At 40.4% G+C, this 27,814-nt stretch overlaps 1 protein-coding gene across 1 annotated transcript; it reads right to left on the bottom strand.

Annotated features, from left to right (window-relative positions):
• Positions 1–306: 306 nt before the first annotated feature.
• On the bottom strand, positions 307–27,293 carry FITM1 (fat storage inducing transmembrane protein 1). Its single transcript, XM_073632735.1, has 2 exons — positions 24,641–27,293; positions 307–1,940 (listed from the first exon to the last, which is right to left on the bottom strand). Exons 1-2 carry the CDS (start codon positions 24,832–24,834, stop codon positions 1,322–1,324), a joined length of 813 nt encoding a protein of 270 aa, XP_073488836.1. The 5' UTR covers positions 24,835–27,293; the 3' UTR covers positions 307–1,321.
• Between the last annotated feature and the right edge of the window lie 521 nt (positions 27,294–27,814).

Genomic DNA, 27,814 nt, shown 5'->3' with positions numbered 1-27,814 from the left:
CAACCCCTTTAATTTTCTGACTAAAGTTCCACTTTAAGAAAGCGGAATTTGCGATGCACAAGCAGAAAGTACACTCAGTGTTCCCTCCTACAGTCCCTGTATGTGCTCCCTCAAGCTTGGATGCCAGGCATTACACAGATCTCAAAGAAAAGTAAAGATTTTAGCACAGTTGTAGTATTTACTTCCAAGCATTAGTAGCTCACTGTGTTTGATATCTAGAATGTCCTTTTTAATTTAACAACATTGACAGGTTTTCTTTAATAAAAATAAATCATACATTTATTTAAGTAAAACATTTTCTACAATTGCATAAACTGAGATATTTGTTCACCCCCTCCTCCCCAAATATTTATTGAAATATACACTTTTTAGTTTATATAAAAGGAAAATCATGTAATCCCTTAATTACAGGCTTTGTTTCTTATGTTTTCTCTTTCTGGTGGTGCATAGTTTGTCAAAAATATTATATGAGATTGGTATTGTTACATTACATCAGACAAATCAGCAAGGAGAGTCAGTCCACAGCAGCCTGCTGGTCCATACCAGGGCAAACTACAGGTTACAGATACATTCTGCTAAACAGTGCATTGGAAAGCAAAGCGTTAGATCAAATCTGAGCCCATCCTATAAATGTATTTTTGTCCATCAGACTATTATACTTTCCTATTAAAATTCCTGCAGATATATCTGGGATGTGCAATAAATGATCCTTAAAAAAACAATTGAACACTGAAAACTTAATTTCAGTTCTCTTAAAATATTAACAGAATCTCTTTGACTTTGTCAGATGATAAGTAAAACATAAGTTTGTGCACATTATCCATATTTTAAATCTATTCATATGAAACCCAAATTATTCAATTATTTAGCTTAATTTAAGTATTGGTTCAGTATTCTGCAAAACTCCAGTCATTCTGAATGCCCATGCTAATGGCTTTTAAACTGTTGCTCTCATAGAGTTCATGTTGAAGAAAACCTTTCGAGCTTCTTCTGGTAGTCTTTATTTCTGTCTCTACTCGTCATGGATACACTTTTTGATGACTAAGGTTAATTCAGTTGCTATACTTTAAATGTTCTCCTGTGTTTTTAGATCAAAACCCAAATGAAGGGGTAAAGCTGCTCGTAGTAACCAATTATGAATGAAAATCTATTAGGTAATAGTTCACTTTCAGATCATTTGCATAAATAAATCAGAGAAATGTGATATTCTGTGCTTGAAAGTCTGTTCTTCCTGAGCAGAGTTTGGGCACTTAAACTTCATGTCCAATACATCAGGTAAATCAAGAAGAGGAGATATTCCATATAAAATGTTAGATCTTCTTCATTCCAGTTTGTTTCTAACCCCTGCAAATCTGGGAAACATTCCATGCCCGGGTGGCCCAGGAGAATAGTATGTGCGGTACCAGCCACGATATGTAATGTGCCAAAATAAGGTTCCCATGGCTACACCAACCACACTCTGTGTATATTCATGTGTATAAAGAGCTGTGCACATCAAAAGCAAGTTGTAAAGCCCCAGAAGACTGGCATTCAATAAGAAAACTAAACGCAAAGAAGTTCCAGATGGGTATCCCCTTCTCAGATAGCGCACAAACACAGATAGCTCTTCTGCCAAAGACAGGCTGCATAAAGTGAGCGTGAAGGTCTGCCGAGAAATATGGTAACCCTGCCATTGATGCCCTTCGGCCTGGCAGGTTTGCCTAGTTTCCAGTCGTGGTAGAAAGAGTGTACCAGGTGGCATTGGTTGATGACAGGAACCAGTAAGATCCTCCAAGAGTTGGAAGAGGTAGGGAATGCATTGACACAGGGTTGTAGTTATGCCAAGTCTTGTGAGATGCATGAGGCATAGTAGTGGACGACGAGTGGGGACCAAAGACACAAGCAGGACAAATCCAGACAGGAGTAGAAACGTCCATCCACATGAGCAGTGCACAAATTTCCTGTAGAAGGGAAAACAGTGAGAGAGCGTACTTTATGATCAAGGAAATTTTTTACTGCTATGCTTTGACATAGTAGGGATGATTTACTAAAGACAAATGTTCTCCTTAGTGAATGTGGTGAAAAAGTATCCAATCATTTGCAAGGGAAAATTCTCTTGCAAAGTGAACAGCCTACTTGACTTCATTAAATTGACCCCAATGAATCAGCAGAATCTCTCCAACAGAGAGCATCCTTGTTTTTATTGGCTTGCAGCTTCGTCAGAAAAGTGCACTGGGGTTCCATTAATGAATGAATGGTACTGTATCACATCAAAGCACGGCACTGCACATAGTTTTGCAGGAAAAAGGTTCTTTTGTTTGTTTTTTTACAGGAGCCTGCAAAGCATTGCACCCGCCATCAGTGGATGGCAGGTGCAATGTCAGACTCCTGCAGACTCTTCCTCCTGTTTCCTGCCTGTACCTATGGTACAGGCTTTCAGTTGGAAAGCTGGAGGAAGTGTCAATGAACTACGAGAGCAGTGACATCACCATTCTTGTTTTCCATTGAAAACTACAAGTCCGTCTGCTGTGGTGGAAGAAGGGGCTTGTAGTTAATTAATTAATAGATCTCTGAATAAAATTAAGCAACTGTGCAGTCAGAGCCCCATGTAGCCGCACTGATTTCAAATTTGACAGCTGCTCTGAGGAAACACAGCATTTTTGCTTGTACATGATTGGATGATAGAAATCAGCAGAGCTTCTCTGCATTTCAGAGCTTCCCCTCAGATCTAGAACTACATTTGAAAAGCACTTGTAGTGCACAGTATATTTGCCTTTAGTAAATCAACCTCAATATGCAGCACCCAAAACAGAAATAGAAATCCCCATGAATTAGTGGTGATAACTATATGTCAAGTGCAATCTGTTCACACAGACCTTCCAAAATTCATATATATCACACCACAAATTGAATCCAGTACCAACTGTATTAAATAAACTCACCAGAGGTAAGTGCTGGTAATGTTATAAACCAGCTATTAATGCATTCCCCTCTGGGAGTAACAATCTGCAGTTTCCGTATTTTTCTCCTTCAAAACCTCCTAAAGCCATCAATCCATTCATATGTCAGGGGAGAAGAAAGAAGAGTTCCTATAGCGTAAAACCATTTAAAACATTTTATTTGTAAAGTTAGTAAAAGCACTCACATTTTTGTGTGTCTCCGCTGACACAAGTATAAAACGTATAATCTTTGGAGCCAAGTTGGTTATGGCTGCAATCTCTAGCCACGAGCTCAAACCCGCCATGCGTGCTGTCACATCCGAAGCCCCACCCCAAGCATTTCGTCATCTGACGTCTTCCAGGGGCAGTAGGACGTATGCCACCATCCACAGCTTTATATGCATATAGTGCAAATACATTGCGACAATGTAAAAACATCTTGTAAAAACATAAAACTAAAAAAGAGCGGCATATTTGATACACCAATGTTTTTATTACAAATGAAAGGGTTAATCTTATGCTTTAATATGCCACTATGGGCTGGTACTCGTATATCAAAGTCTACCTAATAAATGACGGAGCATTTAAAGGGGCCGTGTTAACCTAAAGTGGCATTCTATCTAAAACATTTTTTGGGAAGATATAAAAAAATTATGGAAAACCGAATAAAAAAGATCAATAAATAAATCAAACAAAAAAATATACATACACAAAATAAAATTTGAAAAATGATTGAAAATAATAAAAATAAAATACAAAATTACAAGAATGGATCTAAAACTTGCAATGTATCCATCTTGAATATCAAGTTTGTTTCTTTTTTTGAAACTTCTTTCAACATATCTTTTCCTCTCCAATGGGTGGTGATTTTATCTATCCCATAAAAATTCAATAAACTAGGATCTTTGTTATGTTTTAATTCAAAGTATCTTGGTACGATATGTTTATCAAAGCCATCTTTTATTTTGTTTATATGTTCTCCTATCCTAGTTTTTAATTTTCTGGTTGTTCTACCACTATATTGTGCATGACAGGGTCATTCCAACACGTATACAACATGGGAAGATTTATGCCCTGTACACACACATATAAATGGGGCAGTAGCCAATAGCTTTCATCTCTTAATTTATTCGGAGCATGCGTGGCACTTTGTGCATTGGATTTGTGTACACACGATTGGAATTTCCGACAACGGATTTTGTTGTCGGAAAATTTTATAGCAAGCTCTCAAACTTTGTGTGTCAGAAATTCCTATGCAAAATGTGTGATGGAGCCTACACACGGTCAGAATTTCCGACAACGAGGTCCTATCACACATTTTCCATCGGAAAATCCTATCGTGTGTACAGGTCACTACACGTAATGAATTGTTTTATATCATATTCTCTTTGTGCTGAAATTGATTTTGCCCTTTTCTTTCTGTCTTTCTTCGTAGTCTTACAAGCTTTACATTTATAGAAACATTTCAAAAAACATTTTTGGCTTTTTTGGAGGTTCAGTAAGATTTGGTTTGTTGGGGAGAAACTCCCTCAAGGTCTCATCCTTTAGCAAGAAGGGGCAATATTTTCTTATAATTTTTTCAGTGTGCTCGGACTGTGCGTTGTAGTCTGTAATAAAACCACAACGCATGTCATTCTTTTTTATTTCTTAGTAGAGAGTCTCTATCCTTCTCTACAACCTTTTTCCTTTTTTTCTCTAATAAGGAACTTTATGCATATAATGGCATGGATGGCAGTGTATGTCCTACTGCCCCTGAAGGATGTCAGATGGTGAAACACATAGGGCGGGGCTTCAGATAGGATGTCACCACGCACAGCGGGTTTGAGCTCACGGTCAGAGATTGCAGCTGGAGCCAACTCGACTCAATTCGAGTGTCAGCGACAACGAGTCATAAAGGCAAAGATGCCAGACATTGGCAAGTCAACGAGACTCCAGGGCGTTGACTTGCCAATATCCGGCATCTTTGCCTTTATGACTCGTTGTCGCTGACACTCGAATGCACCACCTTTGATGCCCTTACTGTCAGAGAGTTCCAGTGTATTACATCCTTTACTAGCCACTATTGGGTGGTGGACTTTGTATTTGGTCCTTTTTAGGACTGTTACAGGCATTGGACTTTTTCACATTCCCATCATTTATTGTATGATCACATAATTTTGGATAAATCACAAACATATGTATATGTATTTATTTTCTAGCGCTACATTTTATACTCATTCACTTTCTAGCATTTTTGTCACATGTTTATGTAGCAGCTTTTTAACCCGTTTTAGACTTAGCGCAGTAATATCCACATTCACACTTTACAAGTAATATGTTTTAAACAGTTTTACGCTATGAGAACTCATCTCCCCTGACATTTGGATGGATGGATGGATGGATGGATGGCTTTAAGAGGATTTGAAGGAAAAAACTATGGGTACTCCATACCAAAACAAATAAGTTCAGAAGTTAAGTTATGTGTAATAAAATGGAATGACAGAGGGAAAAAGAATTGAACACGCTAACTGAAATGTATTTAATACTTTGTACAAAATACTTTGTTGGTAATGACAGCTTCAAGATGCCTCCTGTACGAAGAAACTAGTCACATGCATTGCTCAGGTGTGATTTAGGCTCATTCTTCCACACAGTCTTTAAATCTTGAACGTTCCTTGGGCCTTGTCTATGAGCTCTGATCTTTAATTCTTTCTATAGATTTTCTACTGGATTCAAGTCAGGAGATTGGCTGGGGCATTCTAGCAGTTTTATTTTCTTTGAAACCAATTGAGAGTTTCCATGGCTTTGTGTTTGGGATCATTGTCTTGCTGAAATGTCCACCCTCATTTCATCTTCATCATCATGGTAGATGGCAATTTTTTAACAAGAATGTCTTGGTACATTTTTCCCTTTGTTCTTCCTTCAATAAAATGAAGTTTGCCAGTACCGTATGCTGAAAAACAGCCCCACACTATGATGTTCCCACCTCCAAACTACACTGTTGGTATGGTGCTTTTGGGGTGATGTGCAGTGCCATTTGACCTCCAAACATGGTGTGTATTATGGCATCCAAAGAGTTCAATTTTGGTCTCATCTGATCAGACTATATTCTCCCAGTATTTCATAGGCTTGTCTAAATGTTGTGCAGCAAACTTTAAAACAAGCTTAAACATGCCTTTTCTTCAGCAATGGAGTCTTGCGTGGTGAGCGTGCGTACAGGCCATGGCTCTTGAGTGCATTACTTAATGTTTTCTTTGAAACAATTGTACCTGCTAATTCCAGGTCTTTCTGAAGCTCTCCACAAGTGTTCCTTGGCTCTTCTTGGACAGCTCTTCTGATAATTCTTTTCACTCCTCTGTCAGAAATTTTGCGAGGAGCACCTAGTTGTGGCCAGTTTATGGTGAAATTATGTTCTTTCCAGTTCTGTATTATGGCCCCAATAGTGCTTACTGGAACATTCAGAAGTTTGGAAATCCTTCTGTGACCAATGCCATCAGTATGTTTTGCAACAATAAGGTTGCGAAGGTCTTGAGAAAGCTTTTTGCTTTTACCCATCATGAGAGTTTTCTTGCGTGACACCTTGTTAATGAGACAACTTTGTATAGGCCATCAGTTGAGGCTGAACCAGCTGATATTCATTTGCACTGACAAAGGGGCAGGATTGCTTTCTAATTACTGATAGACTTTAGCTGGAATCTTGGTTTTCCATGCCTTTTTTACAGCTCCCTTTCTTTATGTGTTCAATACTTTTTGCCTGTGACATTCTATTTTATTACACATAACTTAATTTCTGAACTCATTTGCTTTGGTTTCTTTGTATGTATGCATTGCATGGGTTGTTACCAACATGTGGTGAAAATTTCTTGTCAATAGCACCTTTAGAAATATATTTACCCAGAAAAATGGTGACGTGTTCAATACTTATTTTACCCGCTGTTTACAGTGGGAAAATAATTATTTGATCCCCTGCAGATTTTGTAAGTTTGCCCACTTACACAGAAATGAAAGGTCTATATTATTTTATCATAGGTGTACAGTGAGGGAAAAAAACATTTGATCCCCTGCTGATTTTGTATGTTTGCCCACTGACAAAGAAATGATTAGTGTATAATTTTAATGGTAGGTTTATTTTAACAGTGAGAGACAGAATAACAACAAAAATATCCAGAAAAACGCATTTCAAAAAAGTTATAAATTGATTTGCATTTTAGTGAATGAAATAACGCCCCTTTCACACTGGGGCGGTGCGGGCATCGGCGTTAAACCGGCGCTATTTTTAGCGGCGCTTTACCGTCGTTTTAGCAGCGCTATTCGGCCGCTAGCCGGGTGGTTTTAACCCCCGCTAGCGGGCGAAAAAGGGTTAAAACGTTCGTAAAGCATTTGCGGTATAGCCGCGCGTATACACGGCTCCTTCACCGTTCCAAAGATGCTGCTTGCAGAAGTTTTTTAATGTCCTGCAAGCGCACTGCTCCAGTGTGAAAGCCCTCGGGCTTTCACGCTGAAGACACAGCAGTGGCTCTTTCAGGGCGCTTTGCAAAGCACCACAGTGTGAAAGGAGTCTAAGTATTTGATCCCCTATCAATCAGCAAAATTTCTGGCTCCCAGGTGTCTTCTTTACAGGTAATGAGCTGAGATTAGGAGCGCACTCTTATGCCCCATACACACAATCCAAAAAAATCGTACCACAGAGTTTACTAAAGTAACAAAAATTTTGCCACGACAGAATAAAAAAAATCAGAAGTGATGTCATGTGTTGTAGTGTATTTTTGGACGTCAACTGTACTGATTAAACGAAAATCGTACGATCTGGTATCGTACAAGAAAATATTTTGTGTTTCTTTCGATCAGATAATATCGGATGAACTGTCGTGGTCGGCTCTCGAAAGCTCTGTACTAATGATTCGATTATCGTACGATCATGTCGAAAGCAGTATTTTTCATCCGATTTTCGGATCGTGTTTACGGGCCATTACAGGGACTGCTCCAAAACTCAGCTTGTTACCTGTATAAAAGACACCTGTCCACAGAAGCAATCAGATTCCAATCTCTCCACCATGGCCAAGACCAAAGAGCTGTCCAAAGATGTCAGGGACAAGATTGTAAACCTACACAAGGCTGGAATGGGCTACAAAACCATCACAAAGCAGCTTGGTGAGAGGTTGACAATAGTTGGTACGATTATTCGCAAATGGAAGAAGCACAAAATAACTGTCAATCTCCCTTGGTCTGGGGCTCCATGCAAGATCTCACCTTGAGGAGTTTCAATGATCATGATGATGATCATGAGAATGGTGAGGAATCAGCCCAGAACTACACGGGTGAATCTTATCAATTATCTCAAGGCAGCTGGGACCATAGTCACCAAGACAACAATTGGTAACACTATACCCTGAGGGACTGAAATCCTGCAGTGCCCGCAAGGTCCCCCTGCTCAAAAAAAGCATATGTACAGGCCTGTCTGAAGTTTGCTAATGAACATCTGAATGATACAGAGAAGTGCATGAAAGTATTGTGTCAGACGAGACCAAAATCGAGCTCTTTGGCATCAACTAAACTCGCCGTGTTTGGAGGAGGAGGAATGCTGCCCATGACCCCAAGAACACAATCCTCACCGTCAAACATGGAGGTGGAAACATTATGCTTTGGGGGTGTTTTTCTGCTAAGGGTACAGAACAACTTCACTGCATCAAAGAGACGATGGATGGGGCCATGTACTGTCAAATCTTGAGTGAGAACCTCCTTCCCTCAGCCAGGACATTGAAAATGGGTCATGGATGGGTATTCCAGCATGATAATGATCCAAAACACATGGCCAAAGAAACAAAGGAGTGGCTCAAGAAGAAGCACATTAAGGTCCTTGAGTGGCCTAGTCAGTCTCCAGACCTTAATCCCATAGAAAATATGTGGAGGGAGCTGAAGGTTCGAGCTGCCAAACCGTCAGCCTTGAAACCTTAAAGCGGACCTTCAGTCATTTTTTCAACTTTTCGCCTGTTAAATCTTCTGCCTTTGTCGTTTTAACTTTGAATAATAAAACATTTTTTTCTGCCAGTAAATACCTTATACAGCCCACTTCCTGTTTCTTGTCTGGTAAAAATCCTAGGATTATGACATCATGCACAAGCTCTCTCTCTCGTGAGAGTTTGCCAGGAAGGGAGGGATGATGAGTCATAAGAGGGCAAATGAGAGCTGCAGAGCTGGAAGTGTGCCTCTGTGTGTCTGTGTAAACCCAGGAAGTGAGCAGGCTGCAGCTTCAGCTACCCACAGTTAAAATGGATGCAGCCAAACTCAGTGGAGGGAGATTTCTGCAGCATATTTGGCAAGTAAAGAATCACAGTATATATAAAATATTATGCAAAGTGGTTGGAGGGAATCTTCAGAATGGCAAAGATGTTTTTATTGCAAATTATGTGAGCAGACTGCAGTTCCTCTTTAATGACTTGGATAGGATCTGCAAAGAGGAGTAGCAAAAAAATCCCTCCTGAGATGTGTGCAAACCTGGTGGCCAACTACAAGAAATGTCTGGCCTCTGTGATTGCCAACAAGGGTTTTGCCACCAAGTACTAAGCCCTTTTTTTGCAAAGGGCTCAAATAATTATTTCACGCATTAAAATGCAAATCAATAACTTTTTTGAAATGAGTTTTTCTGGATTTATTTTTTGTTATTCTGTCTCTCACTGTTAAAATAAACCTACCATTAAAATTATAGACTGATCATTTCTTTGTCAGTGGGAAAACGTACAAAATCAGCAGGGGATCAAATACTGTGAGGGAAAAAGTATTTTAAATAATAGAGACAGAATATCAACCAAGAGTCCAGAAAAAACACATGATACAAATGTTATAAATTGAGTTGCAGTTCAGTGAGTAAAATAGGTATCTGATCCCCAAGCAAAACATGACTTAGTACTTGGTGGAGAAACTTTTTGGCAAGCACAGAGGTCAGACATTTCTTGTAGTTGCATACCAGGTTTGCACACATCTCAGGAGGGATTTTGGTCCACTCTTCTTTACAGATCTTCTCGAAATCCTTAAAGTTTCTTGGCTGTACCTGTGTTAAAAAAAAAAAAAAAAAGTTTCTTGGCTGTCGCTTGGCAACTTTTCAAAGTTTCAGCTCTCTCCATAAATTTTCTATAAGATTAAGGTCTGGAGACTGACCAGGCCACTCCATGACCCTAATGTGCTTCTTCTTGAGCCACTCCTTTGTTTCTTTGGTGGAATGTTTTGGATCATTTCCATGCTGGAAGACCCATCTACGACCTATCTTCAGTGTTCTGGCTGAAGGAAGAAGGTTCTCATCCAAGAATTTACAATAGATGGACTCGTCCATTGGCCATTCAATGCGGCAAAGTCGGCCTGTACCTTTAGCAGAGAAACAGCCCCAAAGCATGTTTCCACTTCCGCGCTTGACTTTAGGGATGGTGTTCTTAGGGTCAGCATTTTTCTTCCTCCAAACACAGCAAGTCAAGTTAATGCCAAAGAGCTCAATTTTGGTCAGATCTGACCACAGCACTTTTTCCCAATCCTTCTCTGAATCATTTAGATGTTCATTGGCAAACTTCAGACGGGCCTGTATGTGTGCCTTCTTAAGGGGGACCTTGCAGGTGCTGCAGGATTTAAATTAATTGCGGCGTATTGGGTTACCAATGGTTTGTTTGATGACTGTGGTTCCAACTGCCTTGAGACCATTCACAAATCCTGTGTAGTTCTGGGCTGATCCCTCACTTACCTCATGATCATCCTTACCCCATGAGGCAAAACCTTGCATGGAGCGCCAGACCGAGGACGATTGATGATTATTTTGTATTTCTTCCATTTGGGAAAAATCGCTTAAACAGTTGTCTCCTTCTCAGAAAACTTCTTGCTTATGGTCTTGTAGCCCATTCCAGCCTTGTGCAGGTCTACAATCTTGTCCCTCACATCCTTTGACAGCTCTTTGGTCTTGCCAATGATGGTGTATTTGAATGGAAGAAAGAGATTCCATGGACAGATGTCTTTTATACACATAACGAGTTGTCGTTAGGAGCACCTTCTTAAATTAACAGGACTAATCTGTGGCTACAGCATGTGCTCATGTGGTACAGTCAGTGGGAGCCAGAATTATTGTTGGCTGGTAGGGGATAGATTATGTATGTAAATATATATATATATATATATATATATATATACTATATTACCAAAAGTATTGGGGCGCCTGCCTTTACACACACACAAATTAGCTTTAATGGCATCCCAGTCTTAGTCTGTAGGGTTCAATATCCCAGTCTTAGTCCATAGGGTTCATTAGTCCATAGGGTTCAATATTGAGTTGGCCCATCCTTTGTAGTTATAACAGCTTCAACTCTGTCTATGGGAATGTTTGACTATTCTTCCAGAAGCGCATTTGTGAGGTCAGGCACTGATGTGAACAAGAAGGCCTGGCTTGCAGTCTCTTGCAGCTGCAAAGGGTGGGCCAACTCAATATTGAATCCTACAGACTAAGATGGGATGCCATGAAAGTTCATGTGCGTGTAAAAGCAGGTGTCCCAATACTTTTGACAATATAGTGGAACCTCGGATTTTGAGTAACACGGTTAACAAGCGTTTCGCAATACGAGCTATTATTTTTTAAAAAAATCCTGACTCTGTTTGCGAGTGCTGTCTCGCAAAACAAGCAGGATTCAAGCATCTGCGTTGTGCAGTACCGCATTTGACACTCGGAGCCGTTCACAAAATACTCGGTTCCTGAGTGTATCCGAGCGGTCTCCGAGTCTCTCCGGCACACCCACCTCTGGCCACATACGGTATTGCATGCAATAGAAGTCAATGTGGAACAAATTATCTTTGTTTCCATTGACGTCTATGGGGAAATTCGCTTTGATATGCGTGTGCTTTGGATTACAAGCATTCTCCTGGAACGGATTATGCTCGTAATCCAAAGTTCCATTATATATATGAATTTTTTAAGTTATTTGTGAACAGATTGCACTTGACATACGGTTATCACTTTTAATTGATGGAGATTTTTATTTTTGTTTTGGGTGCTACATATTGTGTTTAGGATTAATTGCACTAACATATATTATTTAGCAACAGCGCTGCCTTTTAGTACATTTAATGGTGAAGTTACCCTTTTAAAGCTTTGTCCAGATTGACTTGGTACTTTTGTAGGGCTTAACTTGCATGGACAAATGGATCAGTGAGGGAGCAAACAAAAGGTGAATATAACTGGAGGGTGTTAGATGACTATAAAATGAATCTGTTGCTTTCTCCTGCATTAGCAAAAACAAATTTTTTACTTTAAAGTGGAACTTCAATCCCTCACCATATAATTGTGTATAATAATAATAATAAGCCCCTAACCTGTCCACCTTTAGGAGATCCCTGAAAACTCACTTATTCAGGGAAGCCTATCCCACACCCACTTAACAACTGTCCAGAGCCACCCCCATCAAATCATTCCCCGCATATATTACCTTTTGTACCACCACCCCGTCCCTTTAGAATGTAAGCTTTACGAGCAGGGCCCTCTTGTCTCTTTTGTATTGAACTGTACTGTAATTGTGCTGTCCCCCCTCTACATTGTAAAGCGCTGCGTAAACTGCTGGCACTATATAAATTGTGTATAATAATAATAATAATATTTACTTGTTTTCAATTTTATCTTTCAATTTCTTTAGTTACTTTCTGGTTCCCATGCCTAGGCAAATTATGTCATACATCCCAGGAGTCTTCTGGAGGGGAGGAGGGGTTTTCTCGGCCAAACCCTCCTGCCCGCATGGCTGAGCTAAGGGCAGATAGATTCCAGGAAGTACATGCTAGATGAATCATCTGCCCTTACTCAAGATGGCCATAGCTAGAAACGCTAGGGGCCGTTTTTCAAAGTGATTTTTCAGCAAATAAAGTATGGAGACATTAATGGATGGTGGAGTTTACTTTGAATATTAAAAATCAGTGAAATACAGGCGGTCCCCTAGTTACAAACAGAGGGAGACAACAGTGAGTAAGAGGAAATCTACCCCTAGGAAGGGAAATTCATTCCTGTAAGAGTTATTATGGGAAAAAGGTGTCTCCACTGAAGCTTTATCACCAATCCTTGTTTCCACAACCCAAAATTTTCAAAATCAAATTATCACAGGGACAGAAAGTGAGGTTAAATTTTCTGAAGAGGGGCACAGACAGTAAAAACAAATGTTACAGGGGTGTCAAACCTTCCCTATGCTACCCAAAAAAAGGTAAAAATAATTTCTTTGGCTGGAGCGACACTTAAAAAATGTAACTGTTCCGACTTACAAATTCAACTTAAGAACAAACCTACAGACTCTGTCTTGTTTGTAACCCGCTTGTAGTGTTTTTGGGGCCCAGATGAAGTGTTGCTCCGCTTTAAGGCTATCATTTCCATGTGATAAACTGTGTGACCAGCTGGCATCAGAATAAGCATTGATAGCTATTAGGGGTCTGTATGGCAAATGGTTTTGTTGCAAGTCTGTAACATTATTGCTACTAGCAGTTATAGAGAACTTATACAATTTAAATTTAAATCAGCCAGCCGTTGAAAGCAAACTATGTGTTTTATCCATACAGCAAGTTTGTTTAAATGCCCCCTCCGTATCAACACATCAGCTTTTCTTCGCTACCCTAGCATACTGTTAACTACTGTGAGAAAAAAAAAACACCTGGTGCATTCAGATATGAAATAATAATAATAATGTGCTAGTACTGGTGCTTGATCCAGTACTGTCACAGTGGTGGGTGGGTTGGGAGTCCTCGCTCCTGCGTAAGGCTCAGTTCACATTGTATACTGCATTCCTGTGCAATTCACATGCAAATGGTGTGGTGCGATTTCATTCTGAATGGGCTCAAATCACACCGCATCACACCAAAGTAGTACATGCACCTTTTTCTGGAGCCGCACCAAACCAGATCGCATGGTCATTTTGTACCATGCGATCTGTGCAGGCAAATGTACTGGGTTTGCATCCTGTGTTTGGGGTGTTGTTAACTTTGTATTGACAAGTGCAGCAGATCGCAAGGGCAATGCGATGGCAATGCAGGAAACACGCACAGATCACTGCGTTTCCAGCGCCGCATAAGTTTGAACCCAGCCTAAAGCTCCAACCAGAGTAACTTGAAATTCAGAACATCATTTCCTAAACCCTGGTAACTAAATGAAGTGGCGGGGGAGCGAAGGAAACATGACTATGTACTGCGAGGGAAGGGAGCATTAAAGAAAACCTAATATGAAAAAAGTACTAATGCACTACCAAAAAACAAGTGTAATGATAACAGATAAAGTGTTAATTATAAAGTGCGTGATAAACGTGCTTAATGAGGCAAAAAAGCAGCTAAACTTCTGTAGTGTTGCCAACACCCCTGAGTACGTATAAATATGATGAAGTAGCGCTAATTAATAAAACACATCACTAAAGTGCTAAATAAGCAAAAATTCTATAAGTATCAAAGGATCACTCAAGTACTCTTCGTGAAGAGAGACACATAAATGTGTGTTCAATATCCTATAAAGTGTATCACATTCAAGTAATATAAAACTAAACATAAGTGCAATAAAGTCCAAGAAAGTGCATCACATCAGAATAGGCTTTAAATAAATAATTGCGTGGGAAAACTCAAATTATAATAAAAAACGCAACCAAAGGAATCTGGTGATTAAGAGAGCTGGTCAGTCTGAAATTAAGAGTATAAACAAAGGTAATCATATGTAGACAAACAGAGATGAGGGGGAAAGGGCCGAATTTAGGAGTCCAATTTACAGACGTAAGCTGGTATTGATAAATTTCTGCAATCCTCCCCCAGTAGTGCTAGCCCCTCACCTTATGGATAGACCCCAAACGGGTCTAGTGAAGCATCGATAATCGATCAAACTGTTGCTGAATCTTCCTCACCCAAGGAATCACTGCAGGTTTTCTCCGGTCTGGGAGGAGCTTGGTGACGTCACTTCCGGTTACGGCCGTGACCGGAAGTTCTTACATTGTATGACACGTTTTTTGCTGCCTGGCTTTTATATGCCATTGTTTGTGAAGGAGCATTTTAATCGCCAAATATCTTTTTAACCCCGTTTGGGGTCTATCTATAAGGTGAGGGGCTAGCACTACTGGAGGAGGATTGCAGAAAGTTATCAATACCAGCTTACATCTGTAAATTGGACTCCTACATTCGTCCCTTTCCCCCTCATCTCTATTTGTCTACATATGATTACCTTTGTTTATACTCTTAATTTGGGACTGATCAGCTCTCTTAATCACCAGATTCCTTCGGTTGCGTTTTTTTATTATAATTTGTGTATTCCCACGCAATTATTTATTTGAAGCCTATTCTGATGTAATGCACTTTGACTTTATTGCAGTTATGTTTAGTTTTATATTACTTGGATGTGATACACTTTATAGGATGTTGAACACATATTTATGCGTCTCTCTTCACGAAGAGTACTTGAGAGATCCTTTGATACTTACCGTATTTATCGGCGTATAACACGCACTCTTTTCCCCTTAAAATCAGGGGGAAATCGCGGGTGCGTGTTATACGCTGATCCCCTGCGATCCCCCGCGATTTGAAAATGGCGCCGCCGGCGCCGAAATACACAGAGCCGGTCCTCGGCTCTTCTCGGCCACTTTCGGCTTCACTCGAGCGCCGCCCGAACCTAGCCGAGTGTACTTGGCTAGGTTTGGCTAGCTCCGCTCACAGTCACGCCCATCCCGGGCGGGACTACGAGTGGAGCCGAAAGTGAACTAAAGCCACCGAGAAGAGCCGAGGACCGGCTCTGTGTATTTCGGCGCCGGCGGCGCCATTTTCAAACTGCAGTGACACTGACATGTTACTGCAGTTTAACTGCAGCCTGGGCAAGGCTGCAAAAGGGCACAGACAAAGCTGCAAGGCTGCAAATGGACACTGATAAGGCTGCAAATGACACCAAGGCTGCTGACTGCAAGGCTGCAAATGACACCAAGGCTGCTGACTGCAAGGCTGCAAATGACACTAAGGCTGCTGACTGCAAGGCTGCAAATGACACCAAGGCTGCTGACTGCAAGGCTGCTGACTGCAAGGCTGCAAATGACTGCAAATGACTGCAAGGCTGCAAATGACACTGGACAAGCATGCAGATGGACGCTGTGCAAGGCTGCATTGATGGGCATTTAAATGTAAGTTTTTTTCCTTATAATTCCCTCCTAAACTTGGGATGCATGTTATACGCACATAAATACGGTATATAATTTTTGCTTATTTAGCACTTTAGTGATGTGTTTTTTTTAATTAGCGTTACTTCATCATATTTATACATGAAAGAAAACCTGTTTCTTTACCTTGCAAACGTACACAGATCAGAACTAGAACTACAATAGATGCTGATATTTTCTTTCCACTCTTTATTGGATATACCCTTCTAAATGCACAGAAAATACTAAAGCTAGCTATACTCAGCCTAAATTTCAGTTGATTCTTGTTGAATCAGCCAAAATTCAAGACATGGGTGGCCCCGTCGACACCACCTAGCTGGTAAAAAGTTGAATTAAAAATTGAGCTGATGTTCAGGTATGAAGACAACCAAGGTTTCTGGGACTGTCTGAATAAAATAGCCAACAGTACATATTCCTCTATCTACACTGTTGATTTTCTAAAATTGTATGTCTAGCCTTATACTGTATTTTAATGTATTAATTTTAGGTAAAACTTGAAGCACAACTTAAATGTACACCATATAGTGTATATCATATGGCTGCTGCACAGGAATCCTTGGCAGATGTACACTCTGTATAGTTTTCTAAATTAAGAAATGGAAGCTGAGCTGGTTGGTGATGTAAGGTGATGTGGACAAAAAGGTGCTGAATGTCATTTCTTCTTTTAGTATTAAAGGGGAAAAAATTAGTGCTCCAGCCATTAAGTAATGTCATAGATGAAAGGGCTAAATTGAAGCATCTCTCAAAATTTTATTGGGATGGATTACTCTCACACACTACTTCTCCCAGTGACAGAAGTCACCAAAACAGTACATTATATACAGTTTATAATTATTCGCTGTTCCTTTCCCTAAAGCTAGCCATAGATGGATTGAAATTCGTCCAGTTCAGCAAGGACCAGCTGAATTTCAATTTATCTATGACCTTTCCCACTCGGGAGAAGTCGATCTCACAATCAGGGAGGGAGAAAATGAGTGGTGCAGGTAAATGCTGTCACTTCCAATAAGGTAGCTGGTTGTCGTGCATGGGACATAAGGATGAAATTGTCACCCAAGTCAACTGTCCTCAAATAATTATGGTTAGCTTAAAATATATTTAAACAAGAACAAAAATGTAATGTATCACAGCTTACTAGTCCTTAGATGTGGTGGCTGCATTTGTTTTCTATTTTACTTTTTCACCTGGTGAACCCACCAGTGACACTTTTCCTACCCTAGATTGACAACAATCACCCACTCTGCTGTATCTTTGGAGGAGAAGCATTTTCACTCTAGGTCAGAAAGTGTGTTAGAACACTCTCCATACCAAAGGAGGTGGTGTTTTGTAGCTCACAGAACTGAGCAGGGCTTAAAAGACTGCTTAAGATTACTCTGCAGAGTGCACATCATATAAAACAGTAAGCACAGCACATAGAAAATTTTGATTTTTTTTTTTATCATATTTGAACATTATACCTTCACTCATACAGTGCTAAAAATAAAGGTAATACACTTAAACAAATGACACATAACATTGGCGTGGTGTATTCATTTTCTAAATGAACGAAAATGCGGATTTGTCAGGTGGAAAAAAATAGATAAACGTCAATATACTGTATACCACTATAAATCCATGAATTTAAAATCAGGTGTTCCAGAATATATGCCAGGGAGTAGAACCTCCTCAGGGAGTATGCAGGTGAAATCGTCCCATTTAAACCTTCAACACGTAGGGTCTGGAATTTTCTTTGCTATTGTGTGGTGTCATACCAAGACACATCTACATCCAGGGCCAATCACTTGCAGGTAATCTCTGCTTGAGCGATTACATGTGAGTGGCCATTGGGGTTCCTGCCTAGGCCTAGTTCGCAAGTGTGACTGAGGCCTTAGGGCTCAGTTACACTGGGGTCGCCGTCTGAGGAACGATTTGTAGAGGATCAACTTTTAGAGGGCATTTGACAGGCAGTGAGGTGGCATTATATTACTTCTTGCCCACAGATTTCACTCCTAAAAAAACAGTGCCACCATGCTGCAACTGTGTGTATTACACGTGGTTGTGGCGCGACCTCATTCTGTTAAAATGGTACATGTTCAGTGGGCTGTACTGCCTGCCAAATGAGACAGAGAGGATAACTATTGCAGTGCAATGATGCAAAACATTGTGGCCAGAGTATACGTACACCCCTGTCTGCTGCATTTGCAGCTTAAGGGGGAGCAGTAAAAATGCAGCTCAACCACATATACCGGTTTTTTTAATCATCCCTCAACTGCAAGTGTAATCAAGGCCTAAGGCCCCCAGATAGAAGGTTATGGATGCCTAGGGAGTCTGGCAAAGGAATTAAAAGGATCACCAAATTATTTGAAATAAATAATTTTGCAGTTAATTAAAAAAAACTACATGTGGCATAGATTTCAAATCGATTGCTAACAAGGACTGGCTAGCTCAGCAAATTCAGCCTGAGAGCTGATGTTTGATACTGAAAGAATTCTCAAAATTGGATTGCAGAATCTTCAGGTAACTCTTCCAACAGTTGGTATCAAAGTTTATGCATCTATAATCAGATAGAGACTGCACCAATTTAACTTGCATGGGAGCGGAGCAAAACAAAAAACCTTTCCTTGCTGTCCAAAAAGAACATTACAAGACTAAAGTTGTTTTACCACAGTAACATTACACAAGTTTGACACAAAGCAAAGACGGCATTTGAGGAGAGGATATTCATTCATACTAATTGTGAAACATGGTGGTGAAAATGTTAAAGCTGACCTTTAGTCTTACCTTTTTCTTCTTCACTTGTAGCAGGTGCTCTCCTGTGTTCAAAGTTAGTACCTTAATTTCCCTGCTCACTCAAACCCCCAATTCTAACTTCTGAAGATGTAGCAGCTACCTTGGCCCTGCATAATTTCAGGCTTGAACAACTGTACACATCCACATTAGTCCTGTTTGCCCATCTATTACACTTATTCGCTTTCTAAACTGTCCTTTTGTCAGCCTCATAAGGAGTGGGCATTCTTTGTAGTGCTCAGTTTTATTTGTGGGTGTATTATTGTTGCATTCTCCTACAGGTTACACAAAATTAGCATACACGTGCTCAAGATCCTGCCCATTGCTTGCAATGGCTCTTGGAAAAAAAAAAAAAAAAAAAAAAAAAAAGGAGGGGGACCCGTGTAAGTTCACCTTACAGAGTTTTCTGTAAAGGTGAAATTACCCTTTAAATACAAGGAATACAAAAGGATAGCCCAGTGTAATATGTTGCATTGAAAAGGTTACAGTACACAAGATACAATGCATTCCCATATATCAAATATGCAACATTTCATGAAGCTATGGTGCATTGCCATAAGGAATGCTCCAAAGTACCAATTTGCAGAAGAAGAGAATAGAAATAGGAAAAAGTGTGTGTGTGGTGAGGGGGTAGTGTTGAAATTGTGAGGACAACACCTTCTTAAAATGGACCATTTTATCATTCAGTATGGGGGTAATAGTGTTAGACATCCGCCATGATACTCTGGATCAAACCTCTTGTGGATCTAAGTCGGTGGATTTTCATGCCTTTGGTAAAGTCTGGTTGCCATAAAGATGGGTATCATGAGCTTAAACTCGGAGTGCGTGATTCACTTTGATCACTTAAAGCGGAACTAAACTACATCTGAGCACCACAAACCAAAAACACAATTTAATTCATTTTTAATATTAAAAGCAAAGTCCACCATCCATTCATGTCACAATGCTTTATTTTGCTGAAAAATCACTTTGAAAAACACCCCTTAACATTTCTGATGGTGGCCATCTTGAGTAAGGGCAGATACTTCATGTAGCATTTACTTCCTGGAATCCTGCCCTTAGCTCAGGCATGCAGGTATAATGGTGTGCTTAACTGAGAAAACCCCTCCTCCCTTCCTCCCCTCCTGTAGACTCCTGGGATGTATGACATAATTTGCCTAGGCCTGGAAACCAGGAAGTAACTGAAGAAATGTAAAAAAAAAAAAAAAAAAGTTTAAAACTAGTAAATATGATACACTTTTCTATCTACTAATTCTAGCAGCATAAGGATTAACACTAGTCACTGTTGATTGAGATAGTGAAGTTCCACTTTAAGAAGTAATGCTTTTACTGGGTTTTGATTGAAACATTGCTAGAAAAGCATACATAGCATACCGTAGCTATTCAACCAAAGATTGTGCGCCATCAGACAGATTTGCCGTATATGCTGAAATTAATTTGGCAACAAGATGTTACCAAGTACCACAGAAAACGATAAAGATTATTTCTAAGGTCTAGAGGAACTAGTGTCTGTTGTCAGTCACATCTGGGACTAGTCTTTCACTTCACGATACTACCAAAGTTTCTCCTCCCATTTGGAAGGCTATATATAGGGGAAGTAGGAGAGCAAGGCATAAGGATTAAACAATAACTTTTCATTCAATTAGTTTAACCAAATGTTGAAATGTTGTGTTTTATGAATAGATTACACTTCAGCCTTAAAGCAGTTGTAAATTCAGCAGGTTTTTATCTTAATGCATTCTATGCATTAAGATAAAAAAAACTTCTGTGTGTAGCAGCTCCCCTCAACCCCAATAAATATTTACCTGAGCCCCCTCTCTGTCCAGCAATGTGCACGAGTGCCTCAGGCATCCAGGAATGAAGCAGACACAGCAGCGGCGCTAATGTCTCCCACTGCTGTCAAAGTCAGTTGGCCAATCAGGAGAGAGAGGGGGCGGGGCAGGGCAGGGCTGAACCGTGGCTCCTTGTCTGAATGGTGCCCCATAGCAAGCTGTTTGCTGTGGGGGCACTCGATAGGAGGGAGGGGCCAGGGCACTGAAGAGGGACCCGAGTAGAGGAGGATCCAGGCTGCTCTGTGCAAAACCACTGCACAGAGCAGGTAAGTATAACATGTTTATTATTTTTAAAGAAAAAAAAAACAAGACTTTAGTATCACTTTAACTCCAGGTTTTAGTTAATTTGGCCCAAGCAGGTCCAAAGGAACTATGTCTTTCACTAACACATGCAGCGGGTATATGTGCTACATAAGCTGCATACAGTATGTAGTGTTGTGTTCTGGGAGCGTCACCCTGCGTCTGGGGTGAATGATCTCCACAGCCATTCAAAGAAGTCTTTTATTCATTCATAAAATACTAAGCCTCCTGTGAATGGCTGAGCAGTGCTCTGGCAACGAGACGGGAAGTTCACATCCAGCTGTGCCAGAACATTGTGCTGTATACTTTATGTAACTGAAGGTTTTTACACATTATACAGCACACAAAGCCACCGCATGTGTTAGCAACAGAATTGTTTGTTTGGACTAGATAGTTCCAAAACCATTTAAAGTTCACTAAAACCTGGAGTTAAGCTGACCATAAACGCTTTGTATCTCAAACCATGTATGGACAGGCTTGTATCAATCTATCAATCTTGGGTACAACCAGCATGTCAGATTTTTGCCAGCGCTAGCGACTGCTGCTGCACCCACCCCACCGGGAGAACACAATAGCTCCACAGGTGAGATTCCTCCAATAGCCCTGATTGTGTTGATGGGGTAATCAAGCGATTTTCTTTCATGCAGCCTGTGGTTGCAGGAATGAAAATCCTATGATCTATGGCCAGCTTTAGGCTTTAAGGCTTGGGCTTGCTTTCAAAGCTGATTCATAGGCTGAGCAGCTAGCAGTAATTAAATTGATATGATACAAAATTCATAGTTAACGTGTGCTCAATGAGACTGTGCGGCCATCTATCTGAACTTAAACTGAAAATAAATCTTTCAACACAACAAGAATCCAAGACACACTAGCAAATCTACCAAATAATAGTTTAAAGAGAAGAAATGGATTGGCCCTGATTTGAAATTCCACTGAATAGTTGTGGATTTAAAACAAGCAGTTCATGCAAGGAAACCATCTTGCAACTGAAGGAATTTTGCAAAGAGGACTGGTGAAAACATTAAAGTGGTTGTTAAAGCGGAGGTTAGCTAAAAAAAAAATATTAAAAGCCAGCAGCTACAAATACTGCAGCTGCTGACTTTTAATACATGGACACTTACCACGGAGCCCGCGATGTCGGCAGCCAAAGCCGATCTGTCCTTCGGCTCTCGGCTGCTGCCGCCGCCATCCTCGGTGAGGGAATAAGGAAGTGAAGCTGTGCGGCTTCACTTCCTGGTTCCCTACTGCGCATGCGCGAGTCGCGCTGCGCGTCCTCTCTGGTCCCTGCTGTGTTCTGTGTCTCACAGAACACAGCGGGGGAGGACGGGGTAGGCGCTGGAAGTCCCGTAGGTCATCGCAAGCTCCGCGGTGATCTATGCCAGGAAGTGGTAGAAAATACCTGTATTAGACAAGTATCTGCTCCCTCCTGAAAGGTGCCAAATGTGACACCGGAGGAGGGGGAGGACTCCAAAAAGTGGAAGTTCCATTTTTGGGTGGAACGCCACTTTAAGCCACTAAAGTGTATACACCATCAGCACTGCCTCCTATTGTAGTATCCCCGTGTGTGTGATTTAGAAAAATAAATGCTGCAAATGCCTCATTTCACAGCTGAGATTGCGATCACATGACTGGCCAGCTTTCGCCTTTCCTCCTCTGAGAGATGCAGCGGGCGAGGCTGAGATTCCTCTGCTGATGTCAGTCTGGAGGGGAGGAGGAGAGGAGGAAAGAGCTGGCTGGTCATGTGATCGCAATCTCGGCCCTTAAATTAGGTACTTACAGCATTTATATTTATAAATCATTCACAGAGGGGGACACGGCAATAGGAGGCAGTGCACTGCTGACGGTGTATACAGGTTAGTGTTTTGAGAGCAGCAGGAGGGGCGCTCACACACAGACAGAGAGGGGAGGGGGGAGGAGGACACAGGAGCAGAGAGTAGAGCAGATAGCAGGCTGCTGATGACAGAGGCAAGTAAACTGACCACGTGTCTGATCTCAGCAGCCATGATACACCGTGGTCAGTTTACAGAGGGGTGGGGAGAAACTGGCAGGATCAGCCAGGTTTTTTAGGTGTTACAGGGGGCCAAATGACACAGGAGAAGCACTGTATCAAATAACATGCTTTAAAGGAGCAGGATCCTTTTTTTTTTTTTTTTGGGTTAACAAACGCTTTACTGTCAGAGAACAGTGGGCAGTTATGCTAAATGCCTACAAGAAGTCCTTTCTGCTAAAAGGAGCCATGCTAGCTTCTAAGGCCAAGGGTATGGTTACTTTTTCCACAGTACATCATTATACATATTGATATTTTTGTTGAATAACTGAAACAAAAAAAGTTTCCTTGTGCATTTAAGAATATCACCTTTATCTGTAGGCACCGTTTGAATGAAATTTGTTAAAATATGTTGAAAAATGTCAATAGAATTACAGGAGGTATACTTAGCTTCCCACAACTATACAAACCTACTGGATTTCTGGCAGGATTAACTTTTTTTTTGCAATTTTTAAACAAATTAAACAAAATTCTAAAAGAGAAATAAGATAAATTCATTGTTGGGGTTTACATACTTTTTGCTGTACAATGTATATTTATAAAGTAGTGGATCTGACATTTTTCAAACATCCACTTCAGGTAAATCTTCCTTTTGCGAGTGTTTTAAATGACGGTGATTGTTTCATTACCAATTCATTTTTTTGTGAAAGTCACAATCACTTCTTTATAAAACATACCAATTTCTATGTAAACATGAAATTCACTGACTTGCACAAAAGGGACACATTTTAGTTATCCAGGGGTGTGATCAGATTAAAAAGAGAATTGTTGGGGCTTGTTTCAATAATGGTCTTCAACTGATGAAATATTTTTCTGTGTCAGATTTTTTTTTAAACCATTAAATAGCTAAAATCATCTTCTTGAAATAAACATTAAATGATCCTGTATAGCAGTTCTCACAAATCCCTGTCCATGTCTGTGTTTCATCGGCATTATCTGGGAGCCAGAAGATGGCTTGGCATTTAAATACAGAGCGATGGCCGGCAATATAAATAACCATGGAATGTAGAGTAGCAGAAAAGCAAGACAGAGGATTGCTTGGTAAGTAAATACATTTACAACACACTAAACAGTTGCATATGGGCTTTACAAAAATAGTGATACTGTAGATGGTACTAGGGAAGATATTTTGCTCCAGGAAGCACATTAGAAAATAGTTGATCATGTGAAGCTATATAGAATTTTGTCATGTGTTTTTATGTGCCAATTATAAGTACATAGGTGACCATTCACAAAATTCATCCAGGACTTCAGTCAGTTAGGAAAAACAGGCAGGCCTGGATTTTATGTTTGACATTTTTTATGTGTCTGAATTTAGTTTCGCTTGATCACATAAGGCACTGGGTGGAGAGGTTTATTTCCCATAATAACCAATTTGGGCATTTCTAAAGTTTAGGATGCAATATGAAAGCAGGCACTGAATTAAATTATGCCAGTCAAGGCCTTTTCTTTCTTTCCCTATTAGATATAAAGCCCAATATGTACAAGAATACCTAAAAATTCCCATTTGTACTTTGTTTCGTATCTATCGCTACTTACTGTTCCAGATATGAACTACTCAGATTAATACGATCAAATTTACTATATATGTGCCCACTGTCACATGTCCATGCATAAAAATATACTCACACATTGAAGAAGTTGTTGGAGTTGGAGAAAATGCTGCGGGGGTTACCAAGTCCTTGAAGGAATGGAGTCACACTGACCACTGCTGCCAGCCACAAGTGATACCCTCTTCTCATACACACACTGCCCAGTATGCGGGCACACAGCTGCGAGCAGATACATACCAGGGCACAAATAGTGTTTGTAAGTGCATTCATGTCAGAAGAGGCACCGAAAGGAAGAAAGATGGAACTGCTGAGTAAAGATTATAATGTCCTGTGCAGAAGTAGGAGAAAAATGCCAGAGAAAAGCTAGCTGCAGTAATAATGAGAAAGCTGAAGACAAAACTGTAGGGAAAGGAGCTACATAAGTAATCTACGTGAGTGCAAGACTGCAGCCAGGAACAGAGAAGCTGCAAATGGTCATAAGACAGAGAGACATTCACATCACAACACAAGCTCACTTAGGAGACATGAAGCAACAGGCACAAATCACACAAGCTGAGAACCACACTGATCAGGGTCCTCTCCACAACAGCTGTTATCCTGCCCTTCACCCCCCAGGAAGGACGGCACAAATCCCATCCCCCTATCAGCTGCTGAGTCCCTCATATATGACACCGGGACTCTGTCCATGACATACTGTAAAGAACTCGGAAACTTTTGTAATGCAGAGGTAACACTGATACTTTTTGGAAAGTACCCCTTTTAACTGTTCTCTGGCAAGATCCAATAGTAAGTATATTTATAGGATCTTCCCATACAAAAACAGTCTAGTGCATACGAATATGAAGACAATATGAAATAAACACGGACAGAGGTTTTATGGGTCCTTTGGAAATCTGAAAGGGACAACAATACTGTACATCCTCTCACTGCTTTCTCCCTTCACACTTCTATAAATTTCTATGTCTGCTTCCCTTTTTTTCTGTTTTTTCTTTTTCTCTTTTTGTACAGAGCTTATAAACAATCTTCTTAACAGTGGTTTTTGTTGACAGCATGATATCAACAGTTGGTGGATATTTATACCGCTTAATATTCTTAAATCTGAACTTTTCTCTCTCAGTCAACATTAACTATTTTCAATCCATATGCTGCAAGCCTTAGTAAGAGATATTTACTTGTTTTAAACTTTTTTTTATTTCTTTAGTTTCTGGTCAAGGCCAACATGATGTCACACATCCCATGAGTCTACATGGACAATTTTTTTTTCATCTGGAGGAGGCCTTTCTCTGCTAGACACACCCTCCTCCCCGCATTCCTCATCTAAAGGCAGATAGATTCCAGGAAGTAAATGCTACATGAATAATCTGCCCTTACTCAAGATAGCCACAGCTAGAAATGCTGGGGGGGGGGGGTGTTTTCTCAACAAAATTAAAAATGGAGACATCGATGGGTGGTTTTGCTTTGAATAGTAAAATAAATAGCGCTTTCAGTTTGTGGTGCTCAGATATAGTTAAATTTTGCTTCAAGCACAACAATAGAACTAAAAATTACTATTTCTATCACCACTGTATTGTGCCATTTATGTGCCATCTATCTTTTGTAGGGATGCACCGAAATTTCGGCGTCCGAAAAAAAAACTGTTGAAAATGGTGTTTTCGGCACATTGCTGAAAAGAAAATATTGCCGATAATGGAGCCGAAAATGAAAATGGGTCGGGGCCCCACCCCTGGTGCCATCCATTGCGGGGGTGTCAACCTGGAGCACCCCAGTCCTCTTCTCCCCTCCCTCCTATAGAGCCGAAATCTCCGTCTGTCACGGAGCTGAATTGCACAGGCCGCAGTAACAATATCCCGCCTCCTGTGACAGATGGCACACTGATCCAATGGTGGGACATTGAATCAGTGTGATGTGATCACAGGAGGCAGGACATTGTTACTGTGACCCGGGCAATTCAAATACAGCTCTGTGACACACAGAGATCGCCACTCTGATCGGGGCACTGGCAGGCCACATTACATGACGGCACTGGTGAGGCTGCATTCACACACTGGTGGGCTGCATGACGGACACTGGTGAGGCTGCATCCACAGACACTGGCAGGCTGCATGACGGGCACTGGTGAGGTTGCATCCACACACTGGCAGGCTGCATGACAGGCACTGGTGAGGCTGCATCCATAGACACTGGTAGGCTGCATGATGGGCAAAGGCAGGCTGCATTGATTTCTTGTATCATATCTGCAGTCTGACCATCTCCTGTACTATGTTTGGAGCCTCTGACCATCTCTTGTATCATGTCTGCAGTCTCTGACCATCTCCTGTATCATGTCTGCCGTCTCTGACCATCTCCTGTATCATGTCTGCTAGAGGTGCACCGAATGGAAATTTTGCTAATACTATCAGCAGTGTGTTTAAGTAAGAGATTGCAGACATGATACAAGAGATGGTTAGAGACTGAGGACATGATACAAGAAATGGTTAGAGACTGGAGACATGATACAAGAGATGGTAGAGACTGGGGACATGCTACAAGAGATGGTTAGAGACTGAGGACATGATACAGGAGATGGTTAAAGGCTGAGGACACGATACAGGAGATGGTTAGAGACTACAGACTGCATTTTTTTTAGCTTTTCTTGCACTAAAAGGTGCCAATAATGGCCAACAATAAACTCATATTAATTTAAAATTGATATTGATTAAAAAGTTGAATATAATACAAATGTATATAAAAATATATTTTTTAAAAACTGTAATTTTCGATATCGGTGTTGGTTTTTGGCCTAGTGCATCCTGCATTTTCGGCCCTAATCTCTTGTGAATTTTCCCAAATAGATTATTATTATACTATATTAAAACCAATAAAAACTGATTATACATAAAAGACATATGCAAAACTATACAAATATGTTATGTTTAGCTACCGATGTAACATACTGTTTTTATGTACAATATACTGTGTGCATTTGTAGATTCCCCTTGGAGAAAAAAAAAACACAACTTCATTATTTTAAATTATTGTTTTAAAAGTCTAATATATTAAAGTGGTGAGGAGTTCAAGTTCTAACTGTGAGCTTCAATTTATATTGTAATAAGAAAAAACAGCCCACCTTGGGAAATGGGATTTTGAAAGTGACCAAAAACACCAAACATTAATATAAAAAGTACTTTATCATAAAAAACATAGTATAATCGTAAAAACCTTGTCATATAGAAGATGAAAATAGTTTTGATACATATACAGACATTTATGA

The sequence above is a fragment of the Aquarana catesbeiana genome, linkage group LG01 (genome assembly GCF_042186555.1).
Source record: "Aquarana catesbeiana isolate 2022-GZ linkage group LG01, ASM4218655v1, whole genome shotgun sequence".
In the NCBI taxonomy this organism is placed as follows: domain Eukaryota; kingdom Metazoa; phylum Chordata; class Amphibia; order Anura; family Ranidae; genus Aquarana; species Aquarana catesbeiana.
This window is presented reverse-complemented; position numbering and strand designations above follow the sequence as displayed.

Coding starts and splice junctions, on each gene's coding strand:
- FITM1 (XM_073632735.1), bottom strand. CDS start 24,834: ATGAATGCACTTACAAACACTATTTGTGCCCTGGTATGTATCTGCTCG. Junction 1,941..24,640: donor TCCAACAACTTCTTCAATGT/GTGAGTATATTT, acceptor TCCCTTCTACAG/GAAATTTGTGCACTGCTCAT.